Below are 16,342 nucleotides of genomic sequence, written 5' to 3'. Positions count from 1 at the left end.
CGGGGCACAGCATGGTTAAATCTATATAAATGTAATGTGCATAATTAGGACCAAGTTAACAACAAAACCACTGGGCCAAATCACACCAAATTTGGCCACAATACTCATCCCTTTCCAAGGAGTGACCCTGCAGCTTCAAAGCCTGGCTGCACCATACCAAGGGAACTCCATAGTTGGCCAACTTGATTACCATTGAATAGCCTTGCAGCTTCAAAGCCTGGCTGCTTCATACCTAGGGGAATCCTTTCTAAGCCACCTTGAATACCACAAAGAAAACCCCACTTAGGATTACGCCACAGCAACGCATGACCGGGCACAGCTAGTACATCTATAAAATTACATACTAAAACATGATTCAAATGCAAGCATACAATGCTTTTGGCTTCCTCTTTTCTGCAGAACCCCAGGGATATCTTGGAGGCACAGTATGAGCCTCTGGCCTTGAAGAACGTCTCTCCTTTGCCGCTCAGTCTGTTACTTTCTTTGCAAGAACCCTTCCGCCTTTGCGACACTGACCACGAAAAGCTGACAGCACCTCACCAGGTATGGAGAGACTCTGTTGCGAATAATAATAATAATAATAATAATAATAATAATAATAATAATAATAACAACAACTTTATTTTTATACCCCGCCTCTATCTCCCCGGAGGGGACTCAGGGCGGCTTACATGGGGCCAAGCCCAAATAAAAACAGTAGCAGTATAAAACACAGCAATAGACAACAACTTGCACAATAATAATAATAATAAAATTAAACATTAGCCAATAAAAAACAAGAACTAATAAAAATATGGATTAAAACTGAGAGATTGTAAAAGTAGACTGGGTAAGGTGCACCATATAAATATTGTAAACACAAGGTGACTGATAAAGTGCTGCAAATTCTGGAAGTGCAAATTGGGATGGGAATAGACCCTGTGTCTATATCGAGTTGACAAAGGTAAAAGGTGCAAACCGGTACAAGAATGGTCACAGATACAGATTGCTTCTGGATTAGCAATCTTTATCTAAAGGCTTGAGTAAAGAGCCAGGTTTTCAAGCTCTTTCTGAATGCTACCAGGGTGGGGGCTTGCCTGATTTCCCTGGGGAGCGGGTTCCAGAGCCGGGGGGCCACCACGGAGAAGGCTCTCTCTCTCGTCCCCACCAACCGTGAATACCTTTTGAACCTTAAAAATGTTCTTTGATCTGTTTTCCAGAGGGGCAGATTGCTATCAGGCATTTTCAGAGAAAGAAGTAGACACACATACACAGGACTGGTTTTGTAATGGCTATATTGGTTACACAGACAAAAAGGAAACATATCCTCTCAGCATTCACTCCACATACATTCATTTACATGCATACTCATCACCTTCTTCATTCAGAGGCGGCAGTGTGAAGTAGTAGCTCAAAGCCCAATGGGATTTTGGCCTGCATCCAAAGGAGTCTAGTGTCTGCTAGATCAAGGGAAGTCATGGCACCTCTCTCTTCTGCTTCTTCCCCAATCCAGCCCTTGCTGATGGAGGTTGAGGAGACGCGGCACCTCTGCATCCGGTTCGACCCCCTCTACAAGGACGACCTGTACAACCGCGCAGCGGAGGAAGTCCTGACCATCCGCTACCTGGAGCACCCCCACATCGACCACATCAACCTCCGAGGAGAGGTCTACTTCCCAAACCTCCAGTTCCAGACCATGAACTTGGACTTTGGCTGCATCTTGAATGACACCGAAATGATCCGCGATGTCACCATGACCAACTGCAGCCCTCTTCATGTCAAGTACCGGTGGTCCTTCCTAACCAATGAGCCGGGCTGCATCATCCGGTGAGAAACATTCTTGGGGAGTTCACACTTTCATATTTTTCTTTTGAGGGCTCTCTCTGTGTGAAAAGAGAAGGAGACGTCTTTGGGCGAGTTAGCCATTGGTGTGGGACAGGGGAGGCAAAGGGCTCTAGTCCAACCCTCCTTCTGCCCTGCAGGAAAAGCACAAAGCATGCCTAACAGATGGCCATCCAGCCATAATAATAATAATACAGTAGAGTCTCACATACCCAACATTTGCTTATCCAACATTCTGGATTATCCAACGCAGTTTGCCTCCCGCCCCGATCCACAGCTGTTTCTCTAGGCAGCAAGGATTTAACTTTTTATGGATTCAATTTCTGACAATGTTGCTACTGTAAGTTCATTTTCTGCAATTCTATCTTTATTTATAGTCAATTTGTTAGTAGTCAATGTATTTTTAGACAATGTTTTCAATACATTGCGATGTTTTGGTGCTAAATTCATAAACTACATAACATTACCATCTTTTGAACTGCTTTTTCTGTCTATTTGTTGTAAAACATGATGTTTTTGGTGCTTAATTTGTAAAATCATAACGTAATTTTGGCATTTAATAGGCTTTTTCTTAATCCCTCCTTATTATCCAACATTTTTTGCCGGCCCATTTATGTTGGATAATTGAGACTCTACAATAATAATAATAATAATCATCATCATCATCATCATCATCATCTAATTACTTATTAATCACCCTCCATCCAAGATGCTCTAGGCGATTTACAAGATAAAATTGTAAAGGATAAAAATACATACATACAAATATTGATAAAATTAACATAGATCAAAAGCTCTAGTAAAAAGCCTGGTCTTAAGTGCTAGGGTAAAAGGCCCTAACTCACGCATGGCTCTCATATAGGGCGGCAAGGCATTCCATAAGGCATAATAATAATAATAATAATAATAATAATAATAATAATAATAATAATAATAATGTTGGAAGAGACCACATGGGCCATCTAGTCCAACCCCATTCTGCCCTGCAGGAAAAGCACAATCAAAGCACCCCTGACAGGTAGCCATCCAGCCTCCATATTAATATTTTTTACTAATAGTAATAATAATAATATTGGAAGAGACTCCCAAAGGCCATCCAGTCCAACCCCCTTCTGCTTTCAAGCAGGAAAAGCACAATCAAAGTACCAAAGAGGCTCGATATCCCTCTTAGCAGGTCTTTGCTCTTGCCTTAACCTTGGACAGGTCATTGCTCTTTTGTCGCTCCATTTTTCCTATAGTTTTCACCCATCTTCAGTGTTGTGTTGCCTCTGCCATCTCTGATACTCTGCTCCCACAAAAAACCCAACAACAAAATCTCATAATGACAAGGATAGGAATAACATAGGAGAGGAAATTGTGTTTTGGAATTTCCTGGATGTTTCTGGGCTGCCAAAATCTGTGTACTCCTTCCCATTGATCATCCTAATAAGTGGACAAAGGGATTTGTAGTTCTGCACTGTCTGGGAATACGTTCTCTCCCCATTGGATGAATGTCGCCTACACAACTGAAACAACTGCTTCCCACTTTGTTCAATGGCTTTCCGATTTCGCTTTCGAACACAGGAAAGGCAGCCGGAATGGCTGTGGGCCAGACTGGCTCCAGTCCTCCTGAGCGTGAGAAGCAGGGTGGCCACTCTCCAAAACTTGGCTCTGGCCACTCATTCAATTCAAGCAGTCAATGGATTTGTTTCCACAATGCCTCGGGAGGACCGGCGAATGTAGCCAGGCAGCATTTGACAGGCTGCCATCCCAAATAAGATCAATAAGCAATTTCCCTTGGAGAACAGGCCTTGGCCCAATGGAAAGACCCATGTTGGGGAGAGGGGAGGAGGAAGAGGGGGGGGGGGGAAACACTGGCATCGCTGTTTGGGGAGCCCGGTTTCCATCTTTGTCAAGGGGCTTCTGCTTGGCACCTTGTGTGGATCTCTCCACCTGCAGGCTGTTGGCTTTCTGCATCTTGAAGTCCCCAAGTTATTAACAAGATCGGTTCTGTAGGTCTGTTATTATTAAATTGAATGTGTTTGTAAGTTGGAACAGGGACATTTTTAAAGTGTAACCCTCTCCATATATATCTATATCTCTATCTCTATCTATCTGTCTATCTATCTTTTAGCTTTGCATAAAATAGGGAAGGTTTGACACCCCTGCAGCATTTATTCTGTTGCCTGTGCCCCTGGTCAGAAGATTCCACCTCACTTTCTGTGCCTGTGATCATTGGATTTTGGAAAGTTTGGTTTGTTGTGGAAATAGGAATAGGGATAAAGCTCCAGTGGAGACCCCTTTTCCCCATGAGGAACGCAACAACAACAACAACAACAACAACAACAACAACAACGATGTTGCAATGCCAGGTGATAGCAGGATTGATAAGTAGCAACTGGAAAAGCTTACTCGATACGAGGATTTAAAGATCGAACTTCAAAGACTCTGGCACAAGTCAATCAAGGGGGTCCCAGTGATGATCGGCACAATGAGCACAGGGCCTAAAGACCTTGGCCAGCACTTGAAAACCATCAGCGCTGACAAAATCACTTGTCAACTGCAAAACCCACCCTACTCATATCTGCACACATTATTTACTGATACATCACACAGTCCTAGACACTTGGGAAGTGTCCGAGATGTGATCCAGTACAACAGCCAGCATAGTGATCTTGTTTGCTGTGTACTCATCTTGTTGTGTATCTAATAATAATAATAATAATAATAATAATAATAATAATAATAATAATAATAATATGTTTATTATTATTATATTTATACCCCACTTTATCTCTCCTGGAAGGGGACTCAAATCAGCTTGACATAAAAACATTCACATACAGATTAAAATATGTTGTTGTTTATTCGCTCAGTGGCTTCCGACTCTTTGTGACCTCATGGACCAGTCCACGCCAGAGCTCCCTATCAGCCGTCACCACCCCCATCTCCTTTGAGATTAAGCCAGTCACTTTGAGGATACTATCTATTCATTTCACCCTTGGTCGGCCCCTCTTCCTTTTTCCTTCTATTTTCCTCAGCATTATGATCTTCTCCAAGCTTTCCTGTCTTCTCATGATGTGGCCAAAATACTTCAACTTTGCCTCCAATATCCTTCCCTCCAGTGAGCAGCCATTGGGCATTATTTCCTGGAGGATGGACTGGTTGGATCTTCTTGCCAAGGTCCAAAGCACTCTCAGAATTTTCCTCCAGCACCAAAGTTCAAAGGCATCTATCTTCCTTCACCCAGCCTTCCTTATTATCCAGCTCTCACATCAATAGGTTACTATGGGGAATACTATTGCTTTAGCTATTTAAAATATGTAAATATAAAAAATTAAAACAGAGATATAAACAGTATTAAAAGATTCACCGTTAAAACCCATTAAAACATATCAAAATTGAAAACAGCTTCTCCCGACTAGATCTTAAAAGACTCCTTCTTTAATGATTGGGTCCCAGCCTTTCTTGAAGTTAATTAGAGATGTCTCCTCAATCAACATAGTAAGTTTATCCATTTCTGCAAGTTCATTTATTTTCATAAGACAATTGTTTTGTGACGGCATCATTGAGTCTTTCCATCCTTGAGCGTAGATCACTCTTGCTGCCGTTGTCATGTATGGCAATAACCCTCCACATTTTCACAGGATGCTCTCCAGAAGACGTCTCAGCTCAAGGAAAAGGCCAGAGCACATTAAAATGTGCTCTGGCCTTTTCCTTGAGCGGAGACGTCTTCTGGAGAGCCTTCTTCCCTTGGAGACTCAGCATCCATGCCCTGCTTTGCCTTCCTGCCTTCCTTCCTTCTCCTGCTAATAAGCCCCTTTGGCTGCCCCTCGTCCTCCAAGCTGTTGGCACCTTCGCTTCTTCATTAAACGTCCAGGAACAGGAACAGCTTGCCAGATGTTCTTTCCTTTCCCATTCCATGTGTATCTGGAAGGAGCGCATGCAGCTAATGCAGCCTGACAGTCTGGTAAATGGAAAGCAGGTCACAGCCGCTCTCTCCACTCTGGGCCCTTTTCATCACGGCTGCTAATTGTCACTCGGATTAACATCTGTTTTTTCAGCAAGGGGTGAGGAATGCAATTTATTTAGTTTTATTTCTGGACCTTATAATTAGGGCAGACTTTTATGGTGTTTGTCTAATTATTCAGCCTTAACCTTTCATGTTTTCTCCCCTTGGGAGGGCTCGCATGGAAAAAACGCTCCCTCCTACTTTGGCATACATTGCGGATGACTGGAACGATCCCCCCTTCGCTGCCCTCAAAGTCGCACAGCCGAGAATGTGGAAAGAGAGGGAGGGCAGACCAAAAAAGAGGGAAAGGGAAAGAGGGAAAGGAGAGAGAGAAGGTGTGGTCTGTCTTAGAATCATAGAATCATAGAATCATAGACTTGGAAGAGACCTCATGGGCCATCCAGTCCAACCCCCCGTCAAGAAGCAGGAAATCGCCTTCAAAGCACCCCCGACAGATGGCCATCCAGCCTCTGCTTAAAAGCCTCCAAAGAAGGAGCCTCCACCACAGTCCGGGGGAGAGAGTTCCACTGCCAAACAGCCCTTCTCACAGTGAGGAAGTTCTTCCTGATGTTCAGGTGGAATCTCCTTTCCTGTAGTTTGAAGCCCTTGTTCCCTTGCGTCCTAGTCTGCAGGGCAGCAGAAAACAAGCTTGTACATGGCTATCATGTCTCCTCTCAGCCTTCTCTTCTGCAGGCTAAACATGCCCAGCTCTTTAAGCCGCTCCTTATAGGGCTTGTTCTCCAGACCCTTGATCATTTTAGTCACTCTCCTCTGGACACATTATTCCAGCTTGTCAACATCTCCTTTCAACTGTGGTGCCCAGAATTGGACACAGTGTGATTTCAGGAGTGGTCTGACCAAGGCGGAATAGACGGGGAGCAGGACTTCCCTGGATCTAGACATCTCCTATTGATGCAGGCCAAAATCCGTTGGCTTTTTTAGCTGCTGCATCACATTGTTGGCTCATGTTTAACTTGTCCACAAGGACTCCAAGGACTTTTTTTGCACGTACTGCTCTCGAGCCAGACACTGTCCCCCATTATGTATCTTTGATTTCCATTTTTTTCTGCCTAAGTGGAGTCTCTTGCATTTGTCCCTGCTGAACTTCATTTTGTTAGTTTCGGCCCATCTCTCTAATCTGTTAAGATCATTTTGAATTCTTCTCCTGTCTTCTGGAGTGTTAGCTATCCATCCTAGTTTGATGTCATTTGCAAACTTGAAGACTCTTCCACTGGAAGAATCCTCTGGCAGACACTCTCAGTTCAGCCTCTCCATTGATGGGGTTTCCCTTTTGGAAGACATCCAGTGCGTCCTTTCCTTTGCTTTGCTGGATCCCAGGTGCGCATTAAGTGCTGGAGAGCCAACCAGGCCATCCCATGGGGAAAGCTATCCAGAACAAAGCTCCTCCAAAGAAGTTGCACCACAGTGCACTTTAGCACACTCTGGAACACAGTTTCTGTAACTGGGTTGGTTCTATTATAAAAATATAGAAAAAGTGTATTAAACTGCCAAAACTTTATTTCTGTGAGAGGGGCATCCTGTTATAGCACATTTTGCTCTAGCTTTTCAACGAATATCTCATCATTGAGTCTCAGTCCATTCAACATAGTTTATGCCACAAAAATGAAGTTGCTGGAGTAGAACTTTCAAAGTAAGGACTGTACAATTAAAGAGGAAATAACACTTTTGAACCAGGAACAGAACATTTTTTCATATTGTGTTACGTAGAGCAATGTTGGAGTTGCGACCTTTTGTAAAAGCGCTCAAGACTTGGCTAATTTGCCAAATAGTCACTGCTGAATGTTTTTAGGTTGAATGTTTTTAGGTTGAATATTTTTATGTTGAATGTTTTTTTTATATTGTGGAATGATATTTTAAATTGTAAGTCACTCGAAGCACTCTGGTGGAAAGCGACTAATTAAGAAATAAAGGGAAGTGAAGTGAAGTAGTGATCTTGGGATGTGCAGAGCACTGGGGTGCACACAGAGACTTCCAGACCAGTCCTTTCCAACTGAGCTTCCAAAAGTGAGGAAAGACTCCGGAGAGCTGTTGCCACCTCTGCTTCATTTGTTTGTTGCTTATTATGATACTTCTGTCCCACCATCGAACCATGCAACCGAGGGTTAAAATAAATATCCTCCACCACCGCTTTCTACATCTCTCTACGTTCCACATGTTGCTGACAGTGAAGTGCATGTCATCCCTGAATGTATGAAATGCTGACGCCTCTGAAGCTGGAGCCCTCCATCTCTGGACCCCATCCTTCCCAACCGCTCTTGTCAGAGAGCGTTACCATCTGCATTACGAGTTGGGCTGTGTCTGCCCCCAGGCAAAGGGGGTCCATTTCTTACTCCCTTCAAGTTTCGTAGGCAATTCAACTTGCCTTGAAGTAATGGCAGTAACAAGGAGAAAGAGGCAAAAAGAGGAGAAAGTAAAGCCAAGCGATCAAGTGCAGTGCAAATGAGTCACTGGAGCACCTCCTTTGGCGTCTGTTATTTAGCCCATCGGAGGAGCATAGCTTGATGTGTTTGAAGGCTCGCTGTAGTAGAAATGGGACTGCGTGGAGCCTGGTGCATTGCCTCTGACACATCATCCAAAGGCCAAAAACAAAGAACAAACCCTGATTTCACAATTAAAGAGCAGGTGGCCGTGAAGTGCCCTTCTCAGGGTCATGAGGAGTGGCCACTCTCAGCTTCTGCCACCATTGGGCCAATGGACAGGGTATTGTGGTTCAGTCTGATGATGAAGGGGGATTTGGGTTTATACAGGCTGACCAAGGAAATGTTGAAGGCTCTGAAGTGTCAGAAAGGTCACAGGCTAGTAGGGAAGCAGAAATTTCTGATAAGAGTGACCTTTCACAAGATTTAGAACATCAACAAAGCCCAGGTGGCTCTGGCAGTGAGTCAGAGGAGTCTTCCTTGGATAGAGATACAAGGTTAAGGTTAAGAGTTCATCGTCCCAGACGCTCTCTGAGAATAGCTGGGAAATGTGTGGGAACTCAAGGACAGAGAAATGCTTCTTAGCCTGTAAGCATGGTTAAATAGAGAGAAAACAGGGAAAGATTTCAGACAAAGCAACGTTGATTTTGGAAGCTTAATTCCTGCCTTGTCTCTGCTCATGGAAAAGGATTCTTGTTTTTCTTCATGTCTAGATTCTGTGTTTTGGATTGCATTTTGGAGTTCACACTACCTTGTTTTCAAGCCTGATTTGCTATATTAGAGACTTTGAACTATATTCTACAGAGACTTTGAACTATATTCTGCAGATTGCCTTTGCATTTAGATAATTGTTTTCTTTACTGCTTTTTATTATGACTTTGCCACCTTTTATCGATAAACTGTAAAACTCAAGTTTGCTGTGGTGGAGTGTGTGTTAAGGGCAAGGTGAACCAGTGCTGAGGTGCAACACAGGGGCTGCTGAGATGTGCAGTCCAACTAGACCTCTGCTCTGCAGCAAACAAGAGGCACGTCCTTGTGTGAACCCTGGTGGTTACATCACCCCTTAAGCTGGCCAGCAAGGAGGTACATAGCTGCTCCTGGTGCAAGATGTTTTGCACCAAACATTGCTAGGCAGGTATAAGGGGCAGCCCATAAAAAGTGGGCATTGGCCAGCTGGCCAAGAGGAAGGAGCAGCCTCTTCGTCCTTCCCACAATGTGCCCTGCTTGGATTTAGCTGACATTGGCCAGACCAGACAAGCAGAAGCTGCATCTTTTCCTGACCTCACGCCGGAAACACAACAGATTGAATTTTGCTTGCATAATCAAGCAGGAGGGGGCCTCTTCTGTATGATGAGTTTATTGGCTGGTGATGAGCTGGTTTCAGATGCTTGAGGCACACACACACGCCCCGGCTGGCCCAGTTGCTCCCTCAATACAGAAAAATACTGTTGGATCTTTCTCCTGCCCTACAGTCAACGGCATGGATTCTTTCTTGCTGCTTCTTGAAGGCCACGGGAACCTTGTGGCAGTGTTTCCGGCTCCTTTCTCCAGCCCCAGTTCTAAGCAGAACCTTCTCTCTTTTTCTGTACAAACCTTGACTTTCTGCTTTAACATCAGGATGCATTGAGGGACAAATGTACTGTGTGTGCATCTTGGATCTCCTTGGGAGGCATTGCTATTTAGGCCCCAAGACATACTGCATACATATGTATTGCAGGCAGTCCCCAAGTCATGAACAAAAGACCTTCTGTAGATGTTATCTTAAATTTATTTATCGTGTCAGAAGCGAATTGAGGATACAGTTATAATGTATTTAAAAACACAAACAAAGTTAAAAACTTGGCATTATACTAGATCTGCCTCCAAGGTCATGTGGCCGACATGGCTGCATGGAGCGCCATTACTTTCCCACTGGAGCAGTCCCTATTGATCTACTCATATTGCATGTTTTTGAACTGCTAGGTTGGAAGAAGCTGGGGCTAACATTGGGAGCTTACCCTGGTCCACATATTTGAACCGCCAACCTTTCCGTCAGCAGGTTTAGCAGCTCAGCGGTTTAACCTGCTGTGTTACCGGGGACTTGCAATTTCTCAAAATACACTGTAAACACAGCATATTGTTGGTATCAGATTTGTCTAGCACTCAGACACCTTTTGCTGTTGCCAAATTGTTCATGATCCCAACATTGAGTACATTGGACCTCATTTGGGGTCAGGGCCCACAGTTTAAGAAGCAGCGAGCTAGAGCATTGAGCAGATTGAGGGAAGGGTTCAGGACCATGGACAGCTCCATCACAATCCAGGCTTTTTTTTGTTAACATTGCCTATTTTCTCTCCATTTGCCACTTTCTGTGAGGTGACTGAGGCAGCCGCTTTATCAATGGCTCTGCCTCCAGCCATTTACTGAGCTCAGTGTGCCCAGGGAGGACATGTGAGCACACCATGTAACAAAATTTAAAACCTTTTCTGTGCCTGGTTTGAAAATGTTATTTCCTCTTTGATTGTGCCATCCTTACTTTTGAAGTTGGTTATTCTACTCCAGAAACTTTGTTTTTGTGGCTGCCACAAACTAGGTTGTATTTAGTTGAAACTTTATTTGTGATATTCATTGGAAAGCTAGAGCAAAATGTCCTGCAAGACATTCCTCCTGCAGAAACCAAGTTTTGGCAGTTTAATAAACTTTCTCCATGTTTTTATGATACAACCAATTAGGAAATGACATTGGTAACCCAGGAACCAAAATTGTGTTACATACTGTTATGTGTTTTAACTGTGTTGTAACCCTCCCCGAGCCACTAGGAGAGGCAGGTAAGAAATAATAATCATCATCATCTTCATCTTCATCATCATCGTCATCGTCATAATTGCAGTTGTTGTTTTGTCGTTATTGGGGTAAATTGTAGGGGAAATATGATGTATATATTCAGTTTTATCTTACTTTACTGTAAGTCCCCTTCAGGGGAGATGGAGGTGGGATATAAATACACTTATTATTATTATTATTATTATTATTATTATTATTATTATTAGTGTCTTATTTAACTTAATGATAATATAATAATAATAATAATAAACAACTTTATGTGTATCCTGACAGCATCTCCTCAAAGGGACTCGGGGCGGGTCACAAAAAGCACTCAATAGTGTAACAATATACTAGTACAACAAAATGCAGAAAAGTATAAATTAATAACAATAAAAGGAACCCAATTTCACTTAAAACAGCAATACATTTAAAAGATACTATAAAACCCAGCAAGCCACAAGAATAGCGGCTGTATACAATATCAGCTCCCATTTTTTGTCCCTATGTTCTTGGAATTCATGTATTCAAGTTTCCAAGTTCATTCTTGCTTTGTTCATTTGTCAAATTTTTAAACACAATGTGTCAAAAAGTTGGCCCATACATTATGTATAAGATAGGTAAGGTAAAGGTTTTTCCTGACATTAATAAGTCTAGTCGTGTCCGAATCTAGGGACATGTTTTCGAACTGCTAAGTTTGCAGAAGCTGGGACTAACCCCGCTCCTCGAATTCGAACCTCCTACCTTTCGGTCAGTAAGTTCAGCAGCTCAGTGGTTTAACCCGCTGCGCCATTGGGGGCTCCTATGTATAATATAGTATATAATATAACATATAAACATTTCTTGGGACTCAATGAGAAACTTTTGTTTAGTGTTGTGCCTTTCACATTTCTATCTTCCGCCAATCCTCCCCACTCAAGAATGTATATCAATATCTGATCAGAGGGAAAACTCCAAATGTCTCATGAAGTAAACTGGAGACCATTGAGACATAGAATTTTACTATGTTATTATGGTCTTATTACATAGATTTTTATTAAGTTGTATCAAGCTTCGTTGTGTTGGTCAGTATCCTGATATGGCCTAAGGGCTAATCAATAAAAATTATTATTATTAATATTATTATTAATATTATTATGTGGCCAAAGCACACAATTGACACATCCAAAGGCTCAAAGAGTGTCCAAAGAATCACTCCTGACCAAAAATGTTTTCAAGTATTCAAAGAGGGCTTCTCTGTCTCCTCTCTATCTTCTGAATGTTCCAGCTCCTCTCCTTGTGTGTTTCCTTCTCCTATTGAGGATGGTCTAGTGCGGCCCAGCAGAGGAAACATAGCCTTTCTCTTTTCACTTAGGAAGTTATGTTGTTTCCTTTTCCAGGTTCAGCCCAAGGGGAGTGAAACCCCTCCCGGAAGAGGAGGTTGTCAAAGAGCCCGAGGCCCCACAGCCACTGTCCACACTCACGTTGAGCCATACCGAGAGTGGAGAGTCCCTGGGGTGAGTTAATATTGAGACATATTGAGTATGCCTGGCCCAGCCATACAAGAGACGGCCGCCCTATGGACCCCCACCCCATCACACAGGCATTTTCAGTAAGCGGTCAATCACTTTCTATCCCAGGGAAGAAGCCGGGGAAGAAGCTGCCCCAACTACCAGTGGAGAAGTGGTTTCTCTTAAGGAGCCTGTGGAGGCCATGGCAGCAGAACCTAGTGCCTCTGGAATCCAGGTCAGTCATTACTGAAAACTCTCTATCCCATTGCTATGTTAGGGATTCCTCTTCTTCAGAAGAGGAAGGGGAGCAGGAAAGTGTTCATGAATCTGAGGGTGAGTGTCACGCCCAGGGCAGCGAGAGCACTAAGAACCGACACACGGAGGCCAAAAACTATCTAATCTCTTTATTAAGGAAATATGTAAGAATAATAAAAACAAGTAGGAAATATAGTCCAATAACAGACCTTTCAGGAAAGGTCAGAAATAGTCCAAAATTATATTGTCCAATATTTTATATTAGAGTCCAAAGTTGAAGATCCAAACCAAAACACACACTATTTGCAAGCAATAGAGTGGGGAAACGTCTAAATCCTTTCCAAGGTTCAAAGTAAGTCCACAGCAAAGTTAGAAACAAGGATTGATACTAGATGCAAGGTCCAAGGCTGGAAACAAGACAAGATATTTCTTGAATACTTGGTTAGACAAGGCAAGACAAGGAACTGGAGTTGCGGACTTACGAAGTCCACACTTGGCTGGAACCACGAAATCACTCCCGAAGTAGATTTGTTGACTCCGCATGGAATCCTTCGTGTCCAGCACTTTTATCCCAGTTTCATTTCTCTGCAAAGGAGGTGTCCAGCTTCCTTTCCCAAGGGAAAGGAAGAACGAAACACATCTACTTCCAGATGCATTCCTCCCTAGAATTTCCCAGGGGAACATGGCTAATTAGTGTCTTGTTTAGCTGCTGTTCTCAAGCTCCTCCGAACCTGCTCTTTCTGGCTCCTGTCCGCCGCATAGGACTGTTTCCTGGGAAAAGGAGGGGAGGCAGTGGGGAAGGCCTGGTCAAGGTCGTCCATAATGGGCTCTCGGGCAGAAACATCAACAACAGGCATCTGGAAAGATTCCGGCTCTTGCTGAGCCGGCAAAAATCCCCTGTTTTCCTCCTCATCAGCTACAATGGCACTGGGATCAGGACTCCGTGGCCCATGGGACATCACAGTGAGTTGGAATCTGAGGAGGAGATTTTGCAAGTACCCACATTTCAGGAGAGGCGAAAGGAAGCAGAGCAGAGATGTTGTTCAGCTAGAATAGCTGCCAGAAATGCATCTGAGTAATTAGGAACTGACTTAGCAGCTGGGAGGGGACTCGGGGCTATAAAGCAGAAGCAGATGCAGTCAGCTCTTGGTGGTAACAAACTGACTCTTCACTCCCCTTGTGCCTGCTTCAAGTCTGCATCTGGGAAACTGCTCCTGAGATGCAGATGAAGTAAGATTGCTATTTGATTTGGGAATTTATCAGAGACTGTGTTTGCCCTAAGACTTCCTTGCTTTCTTTTGTATTATTTCACTGAGTGTGCTGTACTTTATGTTTTGCTGAAGTAAAGTAGTTTTCATTTATTTACCACAGTGTTTTAAGGCTGTTCTTGAAAGACAAAATAGGACACTTACAGTATTGACCACGTGCGTTGTCACTCTAGAGCTGAAAACGTAGGCAAAGTTTATGCATCCCATCTAAAATCCTGTGGCTTCCTCTTCCTGCAGAATTCTGGGGCTTGTAGTTAACTGGGTATTTTAGGCCCCTCCCCTAAATGACAAGCCCCAGGATTCTGCAAGAGGAGGCAGCCACAGGATTTCAGATGGGAGGCATATATTTTGCCTACTCTTGTCAGCTTTAGTGTGATACCGGTCCATGATAGCAAGAGAAGCCCCAAGGTGAAGAGCTTTTTGTGTCTGCAAACACAGGTGCCCATGAACATGGCAGGGAAGAGCTTTTTTTCTGAGGCTTTCCCTCTACTTGGCTAGGGAGCCCAATGGCTTCAGGATAATCCCTGCCATCGCCATGTAGGTGTTTAGGGCTATAGTCCGGTAAGGTTAGATGTGAAGAGTTCAGGGGCATTAACACTATGTAACATGATATTTGTTCCTGGGTTATAAATGCCCTTTCCTAATTGGGTCTATCATAAAAACATGGAAAAAAGTTGATCCTGTTGTAGCACATTTTCAATAAATATCTCATTGAGATATTTCAATAACCAATTCAACCAATTCAATATAGTTAGTGGCAGCCACAAAAACAAATTCTCTGGAGTAGAACAATGACTTTCAAGGCCAGGACAACACAATTAAACAGGGAACAACACTTTCCAACCAGGAACAGAACATTTTGCAAATTTTGTGGCATAGTGTAACGAGCCATTCAGCCTAAACCCTCCCTGATGAGAGGCTGCTTGTTCCTCCTTGAGAATATTCTCTGCCTTCTCATGCTGCATATTTCTGCTCTTCTGCTTTCTTAGTGTTTGCCGGCAGCTGTGGAGGAAGCAGGGGAGGAGCTTTCAAAGAAGAGCCAGCCGGAGACCAAGGAGCCCTTTTGGTGCATGGACGCCGTGGTGCAGCACCAGACCGGCGTGGAAGAAGTGAGCTGCCGGGCCCTGTGGCATCCAGATGCGGAGGGCTTGGGATGGTGGGGGGGACACATCCTTTTAAACCTGCATCATAATGGTCAGTGTAGACCAGGCATGAGCCAACTTGGGCACCCCAGGTGTTTTGGACTTCCAACTCCCACAATTTTTAACAGCCGGTAGTTGGCCCATGCCTGGTGTAGACTCATATAATGCAATAACCGAACAATGAGCTCGGTTATATGAGTCTACGCTGCCATATAATCCAGTTCAGTGCAGTTAATCTGCATTCTGAAATGGGGCTATATTGTCATGAATACTTTCTGAACCTTAAAATGTTATTTAATCCACTTTCAATGGAACAGAGTACATCAGGCACTTTCAGAGAAAGAGAGAGGTAGACACACACGCTCCAGTACTGGGTTTTATATATTAGTTACACTGAGCTGCTGAACTTGCAGACCGAAAGGTCGCAGGTTCGAATCTAGGGAGCAGAGTGAGCACCCACTGTTAGCCCCAGCTTCTGCCAACCTAGCAGTTAGAAAACATGCAAAATGCGAGTAGATCAATAGGTACCACTCCGGCAGGAAGGTAACAGCGCTCCATGCAGTCATGCCAGTGGCCACATGACCTTGGAGGTGTCTACGGACAACGCCGGCTCTTTGGCTTAAAAATGGAGATGAGCACCAACCCCCAGAGTCCATCATGACTGGACTTATCGTCAGGAGAAAACCTTTACCTTTAACCTATTATTTATTAGTGACATTTATATCCTGCCCTTCTAACCCTGAAGGGGACTCAGGGCAGCTTACAAGTTATATATACATACAATACATTATATTATTAGTATAGCACTATATAAGCACTATATAAGCATTATACAGAGGGTTTGAAAAGGAACTCCCTAGTTTTAAGTATAAATACATTAAAATGAGGGAGTTTTTTTTCAAACACCCTGTATATTATTATATTGTACTATATGACTATATTGCAATATTATTAGTAATATTACATGTAATATAAATATACAATTATAATAGTGTATTATTATTATTATTAGTGTTATTATTACATTGTATTACATCATAATATTATCATCAATACTTTATGTATATACAATATATTATAATATTAGTATAGTATAATATGACAAAGGGGAAGCATCACATATACTCAGCATTCA

General features: G+C 43.2%; 1 protein-coding gene across 2 annotated transcripts in view; it reads left to right on the top strand.

The window, feature by feature from the left end:
* Positions 1 to 16,342, top strand: part of hydin (HYDIN axonemal central pair apparatus protein) — a 160,276-nt gene that overhangs the window by 52,908 nt on the left and 91,026 nt on the right. For both annotated transcript variants that reach the window (XM_062961682.1, XM_062961683.1), the window contains exons 22-26: positions 400 to 543; positions 1,493 to 1,806; positions 12,432 to 12,548; positions 12,672 to 12,777; positions 15,055 to 15,174. In XM_062961682.1, coding sequence (XP_062817752.1) covers positions 400 to 543; positions 1,493 to 1,806; positions 12,432 to 12,548; positions 12,672 to 12,777; positions 15,055 to 15,174 — 801 coding nt within the window. The remainder of the gene's footprint in view (positions 1 to 399; positions 544 to 1,492; positions 1,807 to 12,431; positions 12,549 to 12,671; positions 12,778 to 15,054; positions 15,175 to 16,342) is intronic.

The sequence above is a fragment of the Anolis carolinensis genome, unplaced genomic scaffold (assembly GCF_035594765.1).
Source record: "Anolis carolinensis isolate JA03-04 unplaced genomic scaffold, rAnoCar3.1.pri scaffold_9, whole genome shotgun sequence".
Lineage (NCBI taxonomy): Eukaryota > Metazoa > Chordata > Lepidosauria > Squamata > Dactyloidae > Anolis > Anolis carolinensis.
Note: the sequence above shows the minus strand (reverse complement) of the source record. Positions and strands in the feature narration are given on the sequence as shown.